Raw genomic sequence first — 24474 nt, 5'->3', positions numbered from 1 at the left:
CTGTGAGTTTTATTCCTTGTTTGATGAACTTCATTATAAATAACTGAGCAACGACGAGAATGTAATCAGTACACAATGTCACTCGCTCGAAGAAGCAACAAGAATAAAGGCAGTGGTCTGATCAACACGCTTATAAACAAATTGCCGTTGGAAGTTCACGTGCCTGGTAAGTCCAGAATTTTAAATAATAATAATTTTTATTTTAAATAATAATAATATTTCTTTGTAGGTTATCAATACTGTGGACCTGGTACAAATTTAAAAAAACGATTAGCTCGCGGTGATAAAGGTATAAACCCACTGGACTCTGCTTGTAGAGACCACGATATTGCGTACGAACATAGTAACTCTATCGCAGATCGTAACAAAGCTGATTATATATTAGAGCAGCGAGCCTGGGATAGATTCAAGTCAAAAGATTCCAGTCTAAAAGAAAAAGCTGTGGCTTGGGGCGTAACTACCGCCATGAAAGCAAAACGTAAAGTAGGTGGTGGTTGTGGTTTTAAAGCAGCACTTAAAGCCACTAAAAATGTTATCAAGAAAAATGTCGGAGAAAAAAACTTGATGAAATTGACTAAAAAATGTGTAGCCGTTGCGCGAAAAACATTCAAAATTAAGAAGACCAAAGTTCCACGAACAATAAATATTCCAAAAAAAGGCGGTGTGCTACCACTCATACCGATTTTCGCCGGGTTGTCAGCTCTGGGAGCCCTGACTGGCGGCGTAGCCAACGTTGTGAAGGTCGCCAATGAGTTTAATAGAAACACACCATCTCATTTGGGTAAAGGTTTATATCTCACGCCGTATAAAGGCAACTCGTATAAAATAGAAACACCGCATAAAAGTGGTCCAAAAGCGAAAAAGTATAGAAAGTCAAAAAACTAATTGCCACGTTACCCAGTAGAGCGTTGTACGATTACGAACTTATAAAATATGTTCGTATGATGAAATTACCTCATTTCATCGGCGTGTTTACCAGAGATAAGTTGCCTCTACGTCCTAAACATCAAGAATCGGCGATTGTTAACTTGGACGCTGAAAGTGGTACAGGAACGCATTGGGTAGCGTATAAAAAAATCGGAAAAAAAGTCGAATACTTTGATAGCTTTGGGAATTTACCACCTCCAATTGAATTACAACAATATTTTCACGGATGCGACATACATTTCAATTACAGCAGAGAGCAGAAATATAATACTACAAACTGCGGACACTTGTGTTTAAAGTTTTTAACATGTTCACATTAACGTTAAACGGAAACTCGAGTGAATTGTCGTGCGAGATCTTTCCACCGTTGGAAGTAGAAAATACTGCCCAGATATGTCTTTTGAGTTTACAGACAAATAATTCTATACCAAACATAGAACCTGGTTGCAATACTATCGGATTTCGTAATTTGATCAATAATAACGATAACGTTATTATACCTACGGGGACGTATGAGTTGGATCAGTTAGAGTCTATTATACAAAACATGATGCCTGACTATGTCAGATTTTTTAAATTAAAAGCAAACAGCAGAACATTAAAGTGTAGTATATCGTGTAGTCATGAAGTCGATTTAGGGGTTGAGAATAGCATAGCGAAATTGCTAGGTTTTAGAAATGTGCTATACACTACTGGCGCTACTCACGAATCTGAAAATATTGTCAACATAATGAAAATAAACTGTATAAAAGTAGAGTGTAATTTAATCACCGGCTCATTCTGTGACGGAGAACCGAGCCAGATCATACACGAGCTTTATCCTACTGTACCTGCGGGATATAAAATCGTCGAGGTACCTAGGCATCCAGTTTTCTACGGCCTCAACACGACTTCAATAACTAAAGTAAATATCGTGCTAAAAGATCAGAACGATTGTCTAATTAATCTGCGTGGTGAACCGATAACAATTCGTTTACAAATAACGCGTGGATATGGCGCTCAAATTTAATATAAAAAGAGCTTCAATCAAAAAACCTATCAGTATACCGCCTGCCGTTAAGAAGTCTACATCTAAACCGAAAAATATCAAGCTCACGAAAAATAATTTAAATTTTCTTCGTTCTTTACAATGATGGATGACTCATATTTAGACGTGACGGCCGACTATGTCGACGATTGTAAAATAACTCAAAAGAGTTACCATTCGTTCACACCGTATTCAAGCGCCGCTCTATCGTACAATGAAGAAATTAGAATTAATGTTCAAAACATGGATTCTTACACTTTGCCGTGTGAGAGTTATATTTACATCGAGGGGAAAATAAATAAACCTGCCGATGCAGTTGGTGAAGTTCGTTTTTCAAATAACGGATTGGCATTTTTATTCTCTGAGATGCGATATGAAATAAACGGGATAGAAATACAGAAATTGAAATCACCTGGAGTGTCATCATGTTTGAAAGCATACTGCTCGTATACTCCGAACGATTTGAATGCGTTAGAGAACGCGGCTTGGGACTCGGCAATGGACAGCGAAGATAATAAAAATTTTATGACCAACAATGTATTTTCTGGATGCATTCCACTAAAACATGTATTTGGGTTTTGCGAAGATTATAAGAAAATATTACTCAATTGCAATCAGCAACTGATTTTAAATCGCGCATCTACCGACCTCGATGCGATACATGTTGTGGGCGAAGGCGCAACAGCCGCCGTCGATAAAAATAAGAAAATTACAATTGAACTGACTAAGGTGACTTGGAAGATGCCTATTATCAAAGTCAGTGATAAAGAAAAATTAAAGTTATTGAAAGTATTAGATTCTCGTAAAACACTGTCGTGTGCGTTCAGGACCTGGGATCTATGCGAGTATCCCGTGCTCCCTAGAAACACTTCTCATTCGTGGACTGTAAAGTCTAGCGGCTTGCTCGAAAAACCTAGATTTGTTTTGTTTGGATTACAGACAAGTAGAAAAAACAATATCGAAGTCGACGCTGGGCGATTTGATCACTGTCAACTAAAAAATCTTAAAGTACACTTAAACTCCGAGGTGTATCCATATGAAGACTTTCGAGCTGATTTTAAAAATAATACCACCAGCATACTCTACAAAGCTTATACAGACTTTCAAAAATCGTATTACGAGAGAGATTATTGTGAACCATTGTTATCAAAACATATTTTTCAAAACTATGTGCCAATCGTCGTTGTTGATTTGTCGTATCAGAATGACAACGTTAAATCATCGACCGTAGACCTAAGAATAGACTTTGAAACGGACACCGTCATTCCAGAAAAGACTGCAGCTTATTGTTTAATACTACATGACCAGATTATAACTTACAATCCGTTTAGTGGAGATGTTAGAAAATTGTAAACCTTGTATATATCTTATAATTATTTTATACCTTATAATTATTTTGAGCCTTATTTTCTAATAAATAAAAAACTTGTTTAAGTATCACACTTATTTTATTTTCATATAAATTATGTTTTATGAACAAATATTAAAATAGTCGCCGCTTAACATTGCGCACTGGTGCTGGGTGTTTGGCGAATGGTAATTGAAATGGTGGTGACGAAATGAATTGAGATGGAGAGGAGCCTTCATAATGTGGTCCAAATGGTCCGTCGTTTTCATCAACTGCGAGGTTGGTTGGTGGAGATTTTTGTAGACTGCTAAGCCCGTCATCAGGTTTCTTAGTTGGTACCCATGTCGCCTGTGTAAGGTTGATTTGTCTTAAAAAATCATCTATACCACGATCCTCGTCAGCTGCCTATAAAATTAAAACACTTAAATTATTTCAATATATATTTATATAAGTTATAAATTACCTGTGCCTGCGAAGGATCGAAACCATTATCATTATACATTGGGGACATACTCGAGAACCTCGGAGGTGAAAAAAGTCTCACTTCGGATTCGGTGAATAACTATAAAATAATAATTATACATTAAATATTTCTACAAGCGATATAAATGATAGGTTAAATTACCTCGGGTGACATTTCTCCGCTCCATCTCTGTACCCATTGTTCAGCTAATTGACTTGTTGCAAACATTTTCAGCTGGCTAACAAAGTTTAGGTCGAGATTCGTCGTGATTAGATCATTCCGGAGGTTTTTAATAAAAATAATCATTTCTTCGTTTGTTTTTGGTGGTTTTTCAACTTTAGTAAATTCTCGATCAATATAATTTCCGATCATTGCAAATTGATTTAAAACAACTGGTCGTATGATATCGGTTTTTCGTGTGACTGTTTCAAAAATACTCTCCTCTAGATACTGTAATTTCAACAAATTTTTTCTATCGAGCAATACACGACATCCTTCCTTTTTCTTAGACTCTATGACTAGCACATTTTCCCCTTGATACACCATGTTTGATATGACAGTATATTCATCCTCCAGAAAAATCTGTTTTCTATATTTTTGTGGGACATCTAATATGAATGACAGTATATTCCCCATCAGTGAAAATATACGTCTTAGAAAACCATCGTATATGCTTACATAGCGCGACGGTGTTATTATATGAATAACAATATTGAAGTTGTCTTCCGAATCAAGTCCAACATTTAAAAACTTACGATCGGGGAAGTCTAGAATGAAATTATTACAGTCGATGAGCTCTGCAGGCGGTGTTGGTGGTACATATGTGAAATTCTTCTTCTTGTACACTGCAGCCATGTTTCTGATTGATCCAGCCATGATTTAAACAATAAAACACACTTTTAAATAAAACTGATTTAAATAAAACGACTTGCTGCTAGAACGGATACTCAGCTACTAACGATTTTGATCAGAAATATAAAGTGGGAAACATTTGTAGCGCTAGAGTCAGCGGCTATTAAGAGTCCGCGACATCCTGGCGACCGGTAGGGCACATTAAGAAGACATTTATTTGTGATTATTACTGCCATTTGGCAGTTAAAAATCACTAATGTCCAGGTGGAATGATTTAATTGAATACGGATAATATACCTATTATTGTAAATAATCGAGACATCGCCAAAATATACCTACTTAATGTCTCTTATTGTCAATACGACGCCAAACGTGCTTAATTGACCATTTGCTAAATGTGGAGACGGCTATGGCGTTTTTCAATAATAATAATAGTTTTCGCTAATTAATGTGTTTGAATATTGATATTTAATTGAATAAGGATAATGTGCCTACTAATGGCAGGAAATGTATCTTATTGTTAAGATGGTGTATTCATTAGCTGTTTTGTGTACGCAGCTGCAAGCTATTAGTATCCTTATGATATTATAATATGACCAGTATAGTCCGTGTGGTTTAAATTTATAATATGTACAAACTCTGGTTAAATAGGTGAAAATAACGATTTAAGAGCATGCGGTCGGCTGGCCTAGTGGTAAATAATATCGCACGGGAGGCGATAGGTCCGGGTTCGATACCCGTTAAGTTATTTTGCAGTTTTTTCACTATTTGTTGATTAACGTTCGATAACAAATGATAACGATGATATGATTAGTGATAACAATTGATAACTGATTAAATGTATGATAACATGTGATATATGATAACAATAATATAAGTCACGCACGTACGCGATCCGGCGGCATGATGCGGATGAGGGCGGCGGCGGTGGGTGGCGCACTCGGATGCGCGCACGATATGGTCGGGATGCGCAAGATGGTATAGGGATGAGCCAGCAGGATGAGTGGCTAGAACTCTCATTTTTATACTACTTTCATAATATTTTATTTTAAAAAAATATGTCTAGAAATTAGCTTATTAATGTTGAGTGCACGTACGTCGTACAACTTGATTTTATTTACTCAGTTTTTAATTTACAATTATAGTATAAATTAATGTGTTTTAAAAAAAATATATATATATAGGGGTACTGTCCAAGTATTGGGGTATTAATTGTTGGCTAGGCTCGAACGGAAATTGAAGTCTGCGCACGCCTATGATAGTATTACTTTGTTTGAAATCGTTTCTAAAGCGATAAAATGTATTACTCGTCAGCCATTGCACATTAGTATTAAACATAATGTTCACAATAATGTTAAAAAATCCATTTTAGCTGCAATAAAGTAATAAACATTTTGACCGACCATAATAATCTGGTAACATTATTGGATCTGCAGTAGTAATTTACCGATAGGAAATAACTTGACGACAAGAACGTGAATACACGGTCTGATAATATGATTGATGCCTTTGCAGTTTATGCGCTTACCTACGGGTCTGATAGAATTGTATACTAAACTAATTGTAATAAATAATTATAAGTCAACATTTTTAACGAACTGTGTACCTACATAATAATATTTTGACAAAAAAGGAGTCCGAATTGTAAAATGTATATTCAAAATGATATATCAATAGTATGTATATTTGTATTAAAAACATTTCGATTCAATGGGAGGAGCCTAAAAACCTCCCCCTTGGGCACGGCTCTGCTGAACACTGTTCACCAGATACAATAATCTGAATGTGACTAATAATTTAAAACTAATTGCACCACTCAAATCTATTAATTAATTTTGAAACTGTAATGACGCCTTCTCAAACTGTTCAACACACATACCTGTGATGGTACTTCAACCGTTAAACTGTAACTAACTAGGCGGAAACTTAGGCTCGGTGATGCGATGTCTTTATTATTGAACCGGTTAATCCTTGTACAATAACGTATTGAAGTATCTAGCATTCTATTTTTATATAACTCTTCTAATTATGATATCATACTAAACTTTTAATTAATTCTCATTATATCACAATATTAAAATCAATGTTGTGGTTATTGCAATGTCTTCTTCCTGGATAGCACATGCAGTGCTCGTCCAGCCCAGCACTCACTCTTCTACCATACCTGACACTCAGACTTTTAAGCCCACCCAGAGCCGACTCTTCCTTCACACTTGGCCTGCACTTATCTTGACCCGATATCCCGTGGTGATCAATATTATCATTAAAACTAGTCCCTGTCATTATGACAATATTTCCGCCACGTGTGTCCTCCAAATACATTGTATATCTACACTCAGACATGTGTGCTCAACCGTAGATCGATCTAAAATGAACCGTTCTAAAATATTACACAATGTTTAATTTATAATTTTTTTGCAGCGTGCAATTTAGTTATTGACAATATTAAAAAAAAAATCAAATTAAATCTTAGAAAAAGTAAAATGTTTAAATGTATTTATGATTGTTAGGAAAGGTTGAAGCTTTTTTTGGTTTTAAAAATAATTTTTTTTCAAAAAAAAAACCCCCCACAGAATTATCTTGTACCTACATAGTACATACCTTACCTACCTCATAATAAATCTAAACAGAACGTGGACATATAGGTGGCTCCATCTTTTATACACTTAAACCATCGAGTACGTCCAAAATACGGGTTAGGTGAAATCCACCAGATCGTGTAGACAATATAATTTTCATTAACATTGGGTTATGATTGAACATAAAATAATTCAAAAATTATATTTCAATATAATAGTTTTAACGAATTTCATATTTTTACCGATGAGTTCATACTTCATACAACTAATTTTCTTTATACAAAAAAATAAACATATAACTCTTTTTACATAAATGTGATTTCTCTAAATTTAAGTTAGATACGCAAATCAGTATAAGCTATACATTTTTATTTCTGTTTTTACTCAAAAATTTTTAATAAGTGTTAAAAAAACAAAATGTGTACAATGTATATAGAATGTGTCTTTTTGAACTATTATTAATTATAGTACAAAATACGTCATTGTAAATAATATAAAAGTACATTAACTAAAGAAACTTAAACGGAGCGAACTTAATAAATAGCTTAACTACTTAATTTTAAAAATTCAACCAAATTAATATATTTCCTTCATTACGAAAAACATTGCCCAGCATCTACAACAGTGAACAAATAAAATACTACCTCAGACAATATATTTTTTCGTAAATCTTGTTATTTATTTTTTTTTGTTATAGAGGTCAATTATAAGTATACATATTACAATTTCTGTAAATTATTTATGATAAATATGCATCATGAAACATGAAGTATAACTAAATTCAATATTATCCCCATTTTTATTTATTATTATTATTATTATTATTATTTTTTGGTTAGTTCTCAAAAACTATTTCATATTTCAACAACTATAAAAACTAACGAAATCAATATAATTTTCAAAAATGTATGAACTTTAAATTCCAAGCCACATGTGCTGTGTGCATATTTAATTACTCATATGGCTATACTTGTGGTTTTAATTCATTCATATTTAATAATATTCACGTCAAATGGATAATCTAATTAAATGTAATTAATTAAATGTATATAAAGTAAATAAGTGACATGTTTAAAAGTTAATAATAAAATTGAGTAGGTACCTACGAATGGAAAATTCATTTTAATCATTAAAATTACACTCTATAAGTTTACCTTGTACGATTCATGTGATAAAATTGATTCAATAATTATCCATCAGGACTTGATGAATAATGCTTATACATATATAGTTAATTGTTTTAAAATGTCAGAATATTCAACTAATCTCGAATCATTTATAGGTAGAGATAGGTACATTATTTTAAACAATAAATGATTAGAGGAATGATTATCTTAAATTTAATAATATAATGACTTAAATATTGTTTTTTTTTTTTTTTTTTTAACAGTGATCTGTTGATTAAGGTTAAAATTTTGGCTAAATACAGTTGTATGATTTTTATTCGACAAAAAGTGTTATAAAATTCTAAACTATACAATTATTGATTATGTTATGATTATTGATTATCATGTTTATATTTGGTTTGAATAAATATTAATATTTTATTTAAATAGTTAAATTAATTTTTTTTTAATCATATATTATAATAATTGTAACAATAAATGCTATTTTACAAACATATTATAATGTGCACGAATTTACATTATTGATACATTTTTAAACATAAATTAGAGTATTATAAATTAATATTTTAGTCTAAATCTGGCTTTTTGATTTTTTCGGAATTATAAACTCTTTTGAAGGAAAGTCGTTCAAAAAAAAAACTGAAAACACCATCAAGGTTATCGACTGGTTTCGCAGAAATGGCACCACATTTTACCGGAAGAGTATGAAGTACTTGTACCATGTTTATTGGAAAGGACTTCATTTTATTGCATCCACAAGTTATAAATAGGTAAATTATTGTTCTTTTCTTTTTTTATGTTCCGATTGCTCCTATTGCAATATGATAATATATTAGCATTCATTCAATTATACATTTTTTTCCTCTTGATACCGAGAATCGAAGTAGGAACTAAATTGCTATTACTTCTCCTCTGGCTCCCATCGTTTAATGAAACTTATCGATTACAAAAATAATTAGCAGTGGTTGGCCAATCTCTTACTCACTTCTATAATAAATCGTATTTTATTATAAGTACTAATTTATTGATCTTCATTATTCAATCGTCGAAATTACTGGCAGCGGCCTGCCAGGCTGTTTCCTCATCTTCCTTTGCGGATAGAATGCATTAAACCATTCTGTAAAATAGCCTAAACACTTCCTCAGCTTCTCTGAGTACCACGGATTTCTCAATGAGATCAGCTGGGGGCAACTAGAACGCTGGCTATAATTTCGGCAAAATCGCCAACGCTCGGTCACATTCAATTATACTATTTTAATATGATTTTAGCTATGCTTATGACTATTGAATACATTCGTAGTTCTGAGATCAATAGATATGGAAATGAATAATCAGAATGAGTAATTATTTTGTCAGTGATATTCAAAAAATAATAATACAAAAACGAATTAAATTAAGTCTATTCTGATTCATGTTTACGTAGATCTGCACGCCATATTATGAGTCAAATGTATTAGATTATGTGTTAGCCTTACCTACTGTACAATAAAACGCTATTGGAACATAGAAATAAGGTAGGAAAAAAACCTTTACCTGATTGCCTGAGTCTGGGACGCAATCTACAATCTTCACGGTTCGAATATAATAGTTTATGAGGAAAATTATTAAATATTTTTCCAATATTATGTTGATATTTTTTTTTTTTCAATTAAAATGATTTTGACTTTTCCTGATCTAAGAGAACTTATTTTTAGATACCTATGTAATTATTTAATTGGTTTTTAAACTAATAATTAATATTAACTATTATTATTATTATTATTATTATTATTACGATTATTTCCCACTGTAAAATAATCGATATAATATTTAATTCGTAAGAAATCTTTCGTATAGTATTAGAAATAAATGGTAGTAACCAAGCCCACCAAAATCAATATTATATGATAATACAACGTATTCTATAATACACATATATATTATTATATTCAAAATATTCCAATAATATAATATCGACAATATCCATAATTATATTTTATTAGTATCAAAATATTTAAGCCGAACTTATTGCAATAAATTAATTTGACAGTAAAGTTTCCAAATCGATGGACAAATAAAATAATATAAAATGCATTAATATAATTGTTCATTTAAATATGAATGTATAATTTAGTTCACTTAATATACTTTTATTAGTGTTTTAAACGTGGGATCGTCATTAACCCTCATAAACACAATTAGATTTAAAGTTGACAAGTCGTAAAAGTGCATATCATAATGAAATATTATACAGAATAGATCAAAGCCACGTAAATATTATGAGTTGTTATTTTATTGAGTGGGAGATTGGCTCTCCAATGCTCGTTAGTCATTATTGTTGTTTTTGATTTATTTCAATAAACGATGGGGGTCGGAGGAAAAGTATTGGCAACATAATAGTTCCTTTTCCGGTCCTCGGTACCATAAGAAAAAAAAAGATCAACGCCATACGCCATATGTATGTTAATTGTTTCGTTATAATTACGATTATACGACGTGACCTTTAACAGGAGTATAACAATTACCAGACTTTCATTTCAGTACCTGGCGCATTATCTTTTTGCAAATTGGACGAGTCGTAGTTGTTCAGCAAAGCAGTCACCTATACAGTATATCACGTAAGACGTAGGTACTAATACATACATTAAAAAAAAAAATTTGTAAGGAGAAACAAAAATCTATTTGCTCTTAGTTAATTTGAAGATCAGTATAGATAGTTTCAATTAATTAATAGGTAGTAATAAATCGATACTATATAAATTAAATAAAAGAGTCATTTCAGAATTAAGAAAAAGAAAAATGTATATAGGTAACCACAACGTTGAACAGTATTAGTCAATAGTGTACCTCGTCATTTGTTATAGATAATGTTAGTATTAAATTCGAATTCAATTAATTGTATAAGATAAAAAAAAAACTATACTCAACAAATACGGTATATTTTTATTTTATTTTATTACAATTAAAAATAACAATAACACTCATATGGTGTTTGTGTGTAAATACCACCTAACATACACCTATAACAGACAAACACCACCCAACTTTGGGAGGCTATATCTTGTAAACGAATTAACAAAAAATGAAAATTTAAACGTGAAAATTCATTGAAAAAATAGCCTTTTAGTTTTAGTTTGAATTTTTAAGTATATTTTTTCATTTGAAAATCAAAAGTTGATAATGGTTTACCGTTTACCTGATAAATAAAAGGTTTAAAATATTAATAAAATATATAGTTCTATAACAAGATAGGTAGATCTAAAATTTTGAAAAAAAAAATTGAAAAAGTCAATAGTTTTTGAAATAATGAGTGTTGTTTGATAAAAGAATCACCCTATATATTCGTATTTGTTTTTTCAGTTTTTCCTGATTATTTTATTAAATATATACAATGTTCAGTTTTTTTTACCTCTTAAAAGTACCAATTAGATCCAATTTTCTACAAGGAACCTTAATCGAAATTTATGATCAGAGCATATTATATTATTTTCTACTAAAAAAAAACTCCATACACTTAGAATTGAAAAAATGTATTTACCTATTAGTTTTTTCTAATGAGTAACCGAAAACTATATATCAGTGTAATATATTATTATGCGTATTTTAACGAATTCCGATGTTATACAATATTACATGACTTGCTAAGTTTAATAAAAAAAATAAAAATAAATTATATAAAATATAATTACTTGTCTATATGTCTATATTACGTATACATTATGGGTATCTAAACCTTTAAGCATAATATTATGAATATTTAAAATAATTGTATTCCTACGAACATATAAATGGGATTTTCACACAAAACGACTACGTGACGGGATGATAGAATCATCATAAAACTATTTCGCTCAAAAATGTGACTTGGGTCCCTCTTAAAAAATTTACCAATTCGTGTGCTTTCCCAGTGGCGCCGTAATGGTCTTACGTACAGCAGCACACGTAAACACATAATATATAATATATTATTATTATGACTGCAATAAACCGAAGACGACATTTACCTAAACTGCATGGCACATATAATCCAACCGCCATTGAGTTTACTACGTTTACCGAGTACCACTACATACCGATTATAGATTCATATTTTATTCATAAATGTATTACCATCGTATAATAACCATCCGTAAAACTATACCTACTTCGACACGGATCATATATGCGCGCATATAATGCAATATAAGTAAAACGGCTACTTTTGGCACCTCTGCGGTTTTCTCATTTGATTACCACGACCACCACGTTCACAATAATATTGCGTGACAATAATAATAATTATTACCGTTATTTTCACGTAGTTATGCAATAGTAGGTATACCTATATTACAATGGTATATACAACGAAATGAACTATAATTGTCGTTTGTTTGAAAATCGATCAATTAATGCGTTTGCGTATACAAGCTCTCTCACACACGCACACACATTCATATATTATGATGTTTAGGTAGGTGTTACTAGCACATAATATAATAAAGTGTGTTGATGTTACACCGCGACCTGATTCTGCACCTGCAGCAACTAACCAAAATAATAATAACAAAAATGTATTGCTTTTTCGTAAATCGTACCTACACTGAACTTGGGTTCCACATAAAATACGATAATTGTCGTGATATCTTATCATTCATTACAATATTAGGCAGTTACTCTTATTATATCTGTGGTCACATATTATTATGCGATCCGAAATCGATTTGACGATGTTATACTTATTATAATAATAAATACGACGCAGTCGGGACCGCTTCTCGAGCTTATAAAATAATATATTATGTTTAATTTATGTGTATTTTTTTTCTTGATAAACACCATTCGTGCCTAATATAAATGCGAGCACTACTGCGATAGTGATAATTCGTTATCAAATGAAATATGCAAATCGAGTCGTATCTGCAATTGAATCACGTCACGGTGTATTATATTATACACGTCCGGTTCGTCGACGACAAGTGTTGTGAGCCGATAACGAGTACAAAATTTAAAATATGTTATAATATGCCACTTGGCCACATAAAAAGATACGCGGACGGTGTTTTGACCAAATTTCGTGAAAAAAAAATTACAACTTGAAATTATGGTTCTGTCTGCAGATAGTGTAGTAACTAGTAATTCAATAGGCATTTGAGTAGCGCTTCCGATGCGATTCACTGTGGTAGATTTATGGCGTACCATTATATTGACATATAGTAATACATTATCCATTGTTTAATAGAATATAACATCGCGGTTGTTGCACTATCAGGTAATTGAAAAAATATTATGTAGGCAAATATGGAAATAAAACGTTCAGAACTGCAGCCGAAACTATACTCTGTGAACAAAGCATACACATCGAGCAAAAACTGTTGTTGTACCACTGTACCAATAATTTTTACCCTCGTTTATTAATATTATTATTTTTGTTGGTAAAAAACATATTCATAAAACAATATTGTTCTGTAAACATAAAACAATACATATTACAATATAACGATAATGCGATTGAACGGCTATATGACATTTCATGTACTTATAGAAAAATATAACATAAAAAATGAAATACACATATATTCATTTTCACACATCAACGTTTCTGCATGATAAATATTGCGTACTTCGTACACCTATAAAACGTAAAAAGGCCACAGAAAATTAATAATTACATTACATTGTCACATGATGTCATTATATTATAAAGATATTGCATATCTTATTATACCTAGTGTTGTGAGTCTCATATAATTTAATATTATTTCACCAAAAATGTACAAAATTTTTTTTTTGTTCATTTTTATTTAGTTAAACACGATGCGTATAATATGCAATTATACGATTATAATCGATGATATATTGCACGCACATAACATGATACAACATTACGTCATATTATTAAGAGATCTGTGGAATAACAATAAGACAAGTCCATTTTCATCAGAAATCTTGCTAACTCCTTTTAAGAAATAATTGATAAAATAAAAAACTGTACGACTAACCTAACCCTCACAAGAACGAGACAGATCCAATAACCCATATAGGAAATATAATTTGCTTGGACCTGTCTATTTTTTTATTTACACGTGATAAACCAGCTGATGTCTCAAAAGTAATATTATAATGAATATTAAATTCGGATAAAAATACAGAATAATCCAAATATTAAAATCGTTCTTTATTTTTTTTTTAAGTTTTAAAAAATGGAATAGTCTGGAGTTGTTTACTGACCCCTTTACATTTATTCAATAATCTTTATATATTCTAACCACAGCTGTCACTCGTATAATAAATGCTATTACCTAACAATATAATTAACAATCATTGTTATTGATTTTAAAATTATTTAATCAAGTAAGTAGGTAGTAATTTCCGTACATTTTGATAAAGTTTACCGGCGAAATGCACAATGCACATCAGTAGGGACCTATTTGCCTCGTCCAACAACCGCGGCCTATAAAGTGTTGGTGGTTTTCGTTTAAATAATTTATGCACTTAAGTAACAATATACAATATGTAGTTTCATTGTTCCGGAAAACTTTGACTCCCACCCATGCAAGTCAACCGTTCATATGGGCACCTGTCTGTCAACGTTATACTGACCCCGCTTTGTGACGGCCAGCACGCGTCGAACATATTCAGCGAGTATGTGCCAGTTATTATTTGTATAGCACCGGGTCGGCGGGATCATGTGTGTGTGTGTGTAAGAATAGATTAATAACAATATAATATGATAATAATATGTAACAAAACCCATCGTCGTCGGTACATTTGAACAAACACGTCGGGTCGAATGCGCGTGCGCGTGTACGCACACACGTCGAAGTCAACGCGCGTTAAACACAGTGTAGTATCGTCGTTAAACGGTGGTTCGACGCGTACATAATTATATTTTATTATTTTAACGTCATAAAACGGCCAAAACTGTTATAGTATTAACATTAAAATAAATTATTACCAAGCGATTGAGTAATATTATCATGCTGGTACCCGGCGAATTTCATACTACTACCCGTGGGTCACCGACTCCGTCTCCCTTGCAGCAGTCGTGCCAGTGACGACGACCATCCCCGCGGGCATCCATCACCCGACACAACCATCTGCCGACTTGTCGGACTCGGTGAAATGATGACCGCCACCCGATATTTTACCGTGGACTCGGTGGTCCAACCGGTACAGCCGGCAGCTTCCACCACAGCCGCCGACTCTTCAACGACTGCAGACTCGTCCACCGAAGTTCCGAGCCTAGGTCGCGATGGTATCGTGCAGGTCGTGGTCGGATATCACCACAACCGTGACCAAACCGCCACCACGACCACGTCCACGTCTCCGATCCAGCCGGTCGCGGACGATCAACCGACGACCGTCCAACACCTTCCTGTAAGTACCTACATAAATCTACGCTGCATGTGTGCATCACATTCATAGGTAGTCACCTCAACTCTGATGGCACAAAAGAAGCCAATGGTTAAGCCAAAGGGATACTTGTCGATCTGAATATTTTATACCCAAAAAGAATTATTAGACTTAAGTTGTCCGACATACCAACCGAAAGCATTTTTTTCTCTACACGTTTATGTGTTTATAATATTATCATTATTTTGTATTAAAAACAGTCAAAGTCACAATAGACTGATAGTTTTTTAACACTTAATATTTTTAGTATTCACAATTTATTGATTTATAACTACTGTAATATTATGAATAATTTATAATTACAATTTATTACAACTATTGTTATCATTTTTAAACTAAGACTATCACGCTACGTAATACGTACCTACCTATCGTAAGATGTCCGAGCATGTTCAACGTGGTTCGCCATATTCTTTACTATCTTGTTAGTTAAGTTAGTGTAAGGTTTAGACGGTTTAGTAATATTTAATTTTTTTTTTAAATCACATCTTATTAATTGTAATCAACTTGACGAATCGATTTTCACGTACATCCACGGAAAGGCACCAGCTGAATCAATAGATAAGATAGCATAGAGCCCCGACAACTGCACAATATTATATCTACTCAAATATTACAGTATGTATATCGTATAAATAATTAGATATGTTAATCATTAAACGTATTTTCGTCGTAATACATTTATTATTGGTATTATAACGAGACGTTTTACGTGTGCCACTCCATAAACTCTGTGGTAATTACGTTAAATACCTGAACTAATGTTGAAATGCTCTAAAACATACGTTACGACTGGATCATCGACATTTAATTTAGTTGGAACATAATTATTTCCATAAACATATTAACTAGATTACTAGAACAAACCTAACCTTCGACAATAACGGATGAATTACTCGAAGATTGTTAGTCATTAATTAACATGAAGATAAAATTATGCTTAGGTACTTAGTACTTTTGGTGAAAGATTAACTAAATATTACCAACAATGGTAATATATATTATAAATAAGTCAAAATGTCTAAGCCAATAAGAAATATACCAAGGGGTACGTGATACAATATAATAGAATAGAAATTGCATGAATGTGCCATCTATAATATTCTATGATTTAGTTATTAATCCAATGCAATGTACGATTTCAATATAAATACATATTTTAATATTTGAAAATAATATAAATTTTCACTGATAGAAATTTTAAGTTATTTAATATTTTAACTACAACGAGTGTCAATGTTAAAATATCTATACATTGGAACGTCATTTATGCACTAAGGTTCATTTGTGGTTGCTGTAACATGTATTTATAATTGCAACACATTACATTATTGCACCTACCTAATATGTCATTAATTGCTGTTAACATATAACGCCAAATTATTTTGAATCAACATAATTCTGTTGAAATTAAAAATATATTATTGTGTTTAAAACAAAATTTTTGCGATACCAATATAATAATATAATATAGGTGTTAATAGTGAATTGAAGTGTTGAATTATCTACTATAAATCTATCTGAACGACTTTGGAATATGTTTTCTATATACCATTATTTATATAATATTTAATATCGTTAAAATAGTTGTAAATCGAAATCGTAGTACAGAAATAAATTTACAAACATCTAATACCACAGGTTGTTTTATAAACGTTTAAAGTTTAGGTTATCGATTTTTATTAGGTTCTATATATGTTTCCCAAATTAACGCGACCGTGTTCAACAGAATTTTCGTAATTGCTTTTCAGTTTTACCGTTTCAATACAAGGTTTACTTGCTCGTATTGTCATATGAGTTTTATTTATTATTTTTATTGATACATTTTTTACTACCCAAAATCCATAGGGTAATGTGTTCACCGGAATTCGTCTCAGCACGAGAACGCGTATTATTCGATTTATTCGAATCGGCCACCTCTAGAACAATATAATATATTTATGCATATTTTTTCCGTCTATACATTTATGAGAAGAACGTCGAATAATATTATTAATAATACGTACGATGCTAATACGCATTTCACAATTATTATTGTGTCTGCGTGTCTTAAATAAGTGATATTAGATTTAGTAGGTATTTGAATATAGTAAATGTGTAACGGCGCAACGATGAGAAAACAAAATGAAACAATTTTTGGTTTTTATATTAAAGTTGTTTTTTTAAAGGTGCCAATTCCCGACAGATATTATTATTTGGTGAAAATACAAATAATATAGCCGAAGAAACATAATCGCTCAACTTTTAGGAAGCGCGCCACGCTCCTCTTCCCGAAAGTAGAAATTTCTCAAATCTAATAATATGTAAGCTTATATATTACACACGTTTTCGGTTACCCCCTTGCATCCCCCCCCCCCCCAACACAATTTAATTATTCAAGTTCAGATGTTTCTACTGGCAACGCGGATTTACTCGAACGTTTCTTGTTTATTTTTTTAATCAAATAACTTAATACGTGTAGTTACTTAATTACTGTATAATAATATGTACGAGATATTAAATTAAAAATTGTCGGCATTTTTTTTTTAATTTATGCAAATCCTCATAATAACATGTCACACCAACACCGTGGCCCAAATACGTTTATTCGGTTGCAATGAAAAATATATTGTGAACATCAAAATGTCAATATGTCTGACAAACAGTCATGTTATAAGAAATAATCTAACAAGTTTTCAATCCAAATATGTTTACAGAATAATATTCTTTAGGGTACGCTCGCTGCTTATCAATAATATAACTCCCACAAACACTATTTACAATGTTTTGTTACAACTTGATTAAATTCCTTCAACGAATATTAGAAATTTAAAATTTACAACAACACAAGACTTTTATGATATATACTATAATAGTTAGTAAAAATACCACGTTGTCTGTGATATGCAATCAACAAAATATATAGTATAATTATTATTTAGTCATATTAATGATTCCGGTTAAAAATTGTTATAAAACTTTATGCGTTAACATTAGACGTCTAAAAGTATAATAATGTTCTTCAATGTGTGTATAAATACTAATAATATAATAACTAATAAGAGAGCCAAGTATAATAAACAATAAATTCTTAACGTTTTCATAGCTGTAAAGCCATTCGGTTGATCTTCTTCGTAAGCATTTCCGTACCTATATTTTTCTATTTACAAATACTTGATCATGCGGAATAATATTATACACACGTTCACATTAATAAAAAAGTTTACTGGTATACATATAATATGTAAATTGTACATCATAAAAACAAAGGTTTTACATAGTATCAAAATATTTTAGAATAAATTATGTACGAGGTGTGGCAAATAAATAACGAGAATTTTTAATTTTATAACATTTATTTAATATTTACAATGATTAATACACCCATGCCTTCACAGTACTCTCCTCCGAGTCTAACACACTTGGTCCAGCGTTCTTCCCATTTCTGGAAGCACTCCTGGAAGTCTCCAGAAGTTAAACTCTTCAAAACCGTTGTTACGGCACGTTGAATGTCCTCCAAATCCTCATAGCGATGTCCTTTCATTGGTTCCTTTAACTTTGGAAATAGCCAGAAGTCCAGTGAAGCCAGATCAGGGCTGTACCGTTGGTGGGGGAGCGTTGTTATGTTCCTACTGGTCAAAAACTGTTGAACTTTTAATGATGAGTGTGCAGACGCATTGTCATGGTGAAGGACCCAACCATTTTTGGCTAATTCCGGCCTCACACGAGACATTCTATGACACAATCGCTTAAGAACTTCAATATAAAATACTCCTGTCACTGTTTGACCTTGTGGAACAAATTCTTTGTGCACAACACCCCTAATATCGAAGAAACAGATCAGCATGGTTTTGATTTGACGTTGCATCGTCTTGCGCTGATTCTCGACTTGATGCAAAACGTGATGCCCATTCGTACACACGTGGTTTTGATAAGCAGTCATTACCAAACACACGCTGTAATTTACGAAAAATTTTGGCCGTTTTTTCACCAGATTTCACCAGAAACTTGGTGACGATTCGTTGCTCGTTTTTCACGTCACACATTTTTGTACGTCACGACACTACACTACTAACTTTAAAAAATCGGAGAGCACAAAATATAACACCGATCACTATCAAATTTGGCAGACTTGTGTATTACCTCGTGAACTTAAGGTCAACAAATTTTCAAGGTATTAGTGTTACCACTATAGGAGATAGAAACAAATTCTCGTTATTTAATTGCCACACCTCGTATGTACATTATTGTTTATTATTATTTTTTTTTTATGGTTTAATAATTAATACAAGTGTGGCCAGCGTGAATGGTAAAAGTTTCTTCATTTCTTGTTTATGACTTCGTGTAACAATAAAACTAAAAATGTAGTAAAACACTGAAATGGCATAATGATTATTTTATTAACAATACTACATCATCTATAAAACATAAACATCTGTTGTACAAAACGATGTAATTAATTAAAAATGGAACGATCAAAGTTACAAACAAAACAGGACGTATCTGTATGACTTCCATGATTCATTGACAGATAAATTTTTATAAATATCCTGAAAATAATAAAATCGTAAAGCTGAATGCTGATGTAGAAGTGTATAAACATGATCAGACTTTTTTTAAATGACAAAGTTGCAATTAGTGTATACATTTCTCAATGCAATGTTTAAAATAAATTATAATTATAATTATAATTATAAATTGTATACAGTTCACTTATAACTGTCCTATTAACGCAAAAAAAAAAATAATAAGCACATTTAAACAGGTAAATAAATAGCCCTAAAAACAATAACTACTCTTTTATCGTTAGTATTTTTAACTCTTTTTTTTTGTTTTGTTTTAAACAAAGTTGTAAATATTTTACCTTGATAGTATATTCATTATTTATAATTGAAAAAGAAAACTTTTATTTAAAACAGTATAATTATTTCACTAGGTATCCACTATCCTGTCACTTTTATCATTGAAATTTTGTTTGTTTATCGTCTATATAATTTTTTATTTTAACCATATGTCAAAGAAAAGAGTTTGCATCTTATAAAATGTATTTTCTTATTTTTCCATCACAAATAATTGTTGACGAAATATGAGCCAAGACCAGCTGTCTTAAATTAATATGTTTACATGGCATTAATCAATTTTGGCTATTGGGCTGTTAGTTTAACTTCGGAGATTTCAGTCCCCGTCAAGGTTTCTCAGCTACTACGGATTTTTTTTTCTTTTGTTGTGCAATATAATTACATAGTAAAAATACAAAAATAATTACTTCAACATTTGAACTTTGAAGTGTACCTCTATACGAAAAAATATGTTACAAATATGAAGTATAATGTCAAAATATTAGTGACATATAAAATAAAAAATAAAAATATACAAATCAATAGTAGACGATCAGTAAAATAAATTTTACTTATACCTTGTTATTTACTTACCTAAACTACACTAGGTAACCTAACCTAACCTAACTGTTTTTAGATATCTATATAATATTATTCAAAAAATGATAGATAGTAAACCGATAAATTAATATCATAATGTATACATTTTAACCACCATAACATAATAATATTTGTTATACACAAATATTAATGACATATGTATATACCAGTGGTCTTCAACCTTTTTGGACTTGCGACCCACATTTTTAGGCCTACATTTTTCGCGACCCACGGAAGCTTTATAAAAAATCGTAAATTGCTTAATGCTTTGCAATAGTACTATTAAAACTGAATAATTAAAAATTACATTTTAATAGGTAGAATGTTATTATTAATTGAAAATGTATAGAATTCATATGAAAATATAAAATAAAATGAAAATATGATACAAAAAATTTAATGTGAACTTTGTCCTTGAGTGTTTTCACATAATAAATTCCATCTTGGCTCAATTTGACTAAGCGCGATCCGTAAATCATCTTCAGTTTCAAGTCTGTTTCTCTTTGATGTTTTCAAATTTGCCATAGTAGAAAACGCCTTTTCACATAAATATGTAGATGGAAATATTAATGAAATTGAGATGGATTTAGTTGCTAATTCTGCGTAATTTCCCGTGCATAAGTGTGCCCAAAATATTTCTAATGAAGTTTCACAAAACATTTGTTTCAATTTGTTATCACACGATAGCTCAATTAATTGATTTTCAATATACTATATACTATATTGTAACCATAATCGTGTTGAAGCTGAATACCCGATGGACAGACTATCATTAACGAGAATAATAATGTATAACATAATAATATGTTATAATATGTAACGTTTAATTAAATGTAATGAGTCTTATAATATTATGACGATCGTACTCAACCTACCGTTTCAATATTAACAAGTAACAACACAATATAATATTGCGAATCAAAAACTTGATACACATTATTACTATTCGATAAGGTATGTTTCATGGATTATCCTAAAATGGGTGATGTAATATGACGTTTGTATCGTGACATAAACTTTAAACCGGACGCCAAATGTGTAACAATCAGCATAGTAATTTTATCTCGAACACGTCGACTGTAATATTATTATTTCCAATAAACTAACCGATTATCGTATAAAATATAGAAAGCACGACTGAAATTGGGACTATGTCCTGTCAGTCAGCCTGTAAATCTCGTACTGCGTTTTGATATTTAGTACAAATCAGTAACGAATAATAATTGTACAACAATTCAAGGAAGAAAGTGTCTTTAAAAAAAAAAAAACAAAACAAAACATGAAATCCCAACACTATTATTATTGAATACCTTTATGATAGTATTATAATATCTATTCCTGCAATCCTACACACAAAAGGTTCACAAAATATTTCTTCTTCAGACATTGTAATAAAACGGCCGCACAGGTTTTGTTTTTGTTTATCAACATTTTAACCTTTATAAACCTTATTCGTTCACAGTACACACGTCGATTTTAAACAACAGTAAGTAGCCCATAAATCATATTTAATACCTACGATACACGAATATCTCATACTCTGGCTTACATTATACATTTTGTTTTTATGCATACAAATCTGAAGGGTCGTACTCGTATATCATTCCTAAACGAACTAAGGGTATAAATAGGTACGATATTTTTGATATATAAATGTTAAAATAAATATCAATTTTATTGTGCTTTACAGCGGACAACCTCTTATCTAATCATTGAAAAAAAAAAATTGATAGCAATTTAGACAAAATATAGATACTGGTTTTTGACAATCGTTTCTATTTGATCACCTCAGCTAGGATAGTGTTATGTATTATTGCTATTATTGTAGTTATACATTTTAGCATTAAAAGTAATGATAAATCCTATATGCAATACTATTACAACGAATTATTTCAAGGAAATATCAATTACAATTTCTTTGACTGAGATTCCTATATACATATCACATCATAGTTTCTTTGAAGTACTAAATATATAGGTCAATCGGAAGATAGTTACGTCTATATTACATTATATTGGAGACTTTTAAGACCCAGATGGGTCCACGGCTATAGATATAAATAAATCAAATAATTCTACGTTCAATCAGTATCTTAATACAACGTAAATAAATAGAAAACTATTCATTAATTTATGTTTAAATATATATTTGTGTATAATGATTAATGAATATAATTCAGTGTATATAAAACTTTTACTTTAAATTGAATCTGTAATTTTCTAGTTGGAATATTCAATCAAAAACTTTTTGAATGAAAAAAACTTCATAAACTACAAAAAAAAAACCCCCATTTTATTATAATTTAATTACTATATATTAACGTACCCACCTTTTATTTTACCTTTTATTAAACTCACATATAATTAATTTAAGCAAGTAATAAAATTATTGTTCAACGCTGTGATCATTAATTAAAGATAGGCAATACTGACCTTATAAATGAACATTTTAGTTTAAGTTGAACTTTTAAAATAGTATTTTTATCGAAAAAAAAGGTAGGCAAGTAGGTACAATTTTCTTTAAATGTTGTGTGGGTCACTGTGTCAGAAGTGTTACATTTTAATTAATGATATAATATTGTATACGAAAAATGGTTCTGAGCAAAAGACGATCATCAGACTTATTGCAAAGTATATTTTTTGATATCATAGATATTAAAGTAATTTATTGCTGAAAACATTTCATTTGAACATCTATAATAATAAAGATAAATGATAAAGTGAATACGTTGATGGGCAATAAAATAATAGAATAAAATAATACAACGAAGAATTTTTTTTTTTAACTTTCAATTCTTAGCCATAAAAATATTACATTTTACATATTTTTAACCACAAAATAATTTGCAAAATTTCATGGTTTTTGTCAATTTTATCACAATGCAAATTTTAAATGCTTATAAAAAAATGTATGCCAGTAAGTCATTGAAAAATTAAACCGTTGTTATAAAAAATTATGAGGAACTTTTAAATTAATTTTTCAAGTTTTTGTAACTCGGCTAAGAATTATTTATCAACAATAATTAAAAACAAAAAAATAAAATAAATAAATAAAACCCATAAATCGAAAACTTCACATGCCTATAATAATTAACAGCTAAAAAAAGAGTCAAGATAATTTTATATCTGACCATGTGGTCATATAATATTGTGTAGATTTTTATTACCTACGGTCATTCGATTTTTTAGTTTGTACAAAAACTAAAATCAAATTATTCAATAACTAGTTTTGTGTAGGTTAGGTCAATTTAGTTTTTTTGTTTTCCCCAAGCTTTTGAAATTTACTGTAAATTTTTCTTTTGACCCCAAAAATATCAACTGAATTCACTTTTCCGAACCTAACCTAAAATATATATTAATGAG

The 24474-nt window shown here is 30.9% G+C and overlaps 4 protein-coding genes across 6 annotated transcripts in view; 2 read left to right on the top strand and 2 right to left on the bottom strand.

The window, feature by feature from the left end:
* LOC107173706 (calcitonin gene-related peptide type 1 receptor-like) overlaps positions 1-16250 on the bottom strand; it is a 153703-nt gene extending 137453 nt beyond the window's left edge. The window contains exon 1 of one of the 2 annotated variants that reach the window (XM_089228785.1): positions 16059-16250. In XM_089228785.1, coding sequence (XP_089084911.1) covers positions 16059-16084 — 26 coding nt within the window. In that variant the 5' untranslated portion in view covers positions 16085-16250. The remainder of the gene's footprint in view (positions 1-16058) is intronic. The other variant, XM_089228784.1, reaches the window with a different exon arrangement.
* Positions 66-885, top strand: LOC149055277 (uncharacterized). Its single transcript, XM_089228547.1, has 2 exons — positions 66-166; positions 230-885. The coding sequence occupies exons 1-2, from the start codon at positions 76-78 to the stop codon at positions 883-885; spliced, it is 747 nt and encodes a 248-aa protein (XP_089084673.1). The 5' UTR covers positions 66-75.
* Positions 3438-4702, bottom strand: LOC149055276 (uncharacterized). Its single transcript, XM_089228546.1, has 3 exons — positions 3928-4702; positions 3766-3864; positions 3438-3707 (listed from the first exon to the last, which is right to left on the bottom strand). The coding sequence occupies exons 1-3, from the start codon at positions 4639-4641 to the stop codon at positions 3438-3440; spliced, it is 1083 nt and encodes a 360-aa protein (XP_089084672.1). The 5' UTR covers positions 4642-4702.
* The window catches only part of LOC107173726 (TBC1 domain family member 30), a 42184-nt gene continuing 32814 nt past the window's right edge, over positions 15105-24474 (top strand). Inside the window, exon 1 of one of the 2 annotated variants that reach the window (XM_015524379.2) lies at positions 15105-15658. In XM_015524379.2, the coding sequence (XP_015379865.2) occupies positions 15404-15658 (255 nt within the window). In that variant the 5' untranslated portion in view covers positions 15105-15403. The remainder of the gene's footprint in view (positions 15659-24474) is intronic. The other variant, XM_015524380.2, reaches the window with a different exon arrangement.

This window comes from Diuraphis noxia, unplaced genomic scaffold (assembly GCF_037042655.1).
Source record: "Diuraphis noxia isolate RWA-SAM2 unplaced genomic scaffold, SU_Dnox_SAM2 contig0005, whole genome shotgun sequence".
In the NCBI taxonomy this organism is placed as follows: Eukaryota; Metazoa; Arthropoda; class Insecta; order Hemiptera; family Aphididae; genus Diuraphis; species Diuraphis noxia.
Note: the sequence above shows the minus strand (reverse complement) of the source record. Positions and strands in the feature narration are given on the sequence as shown.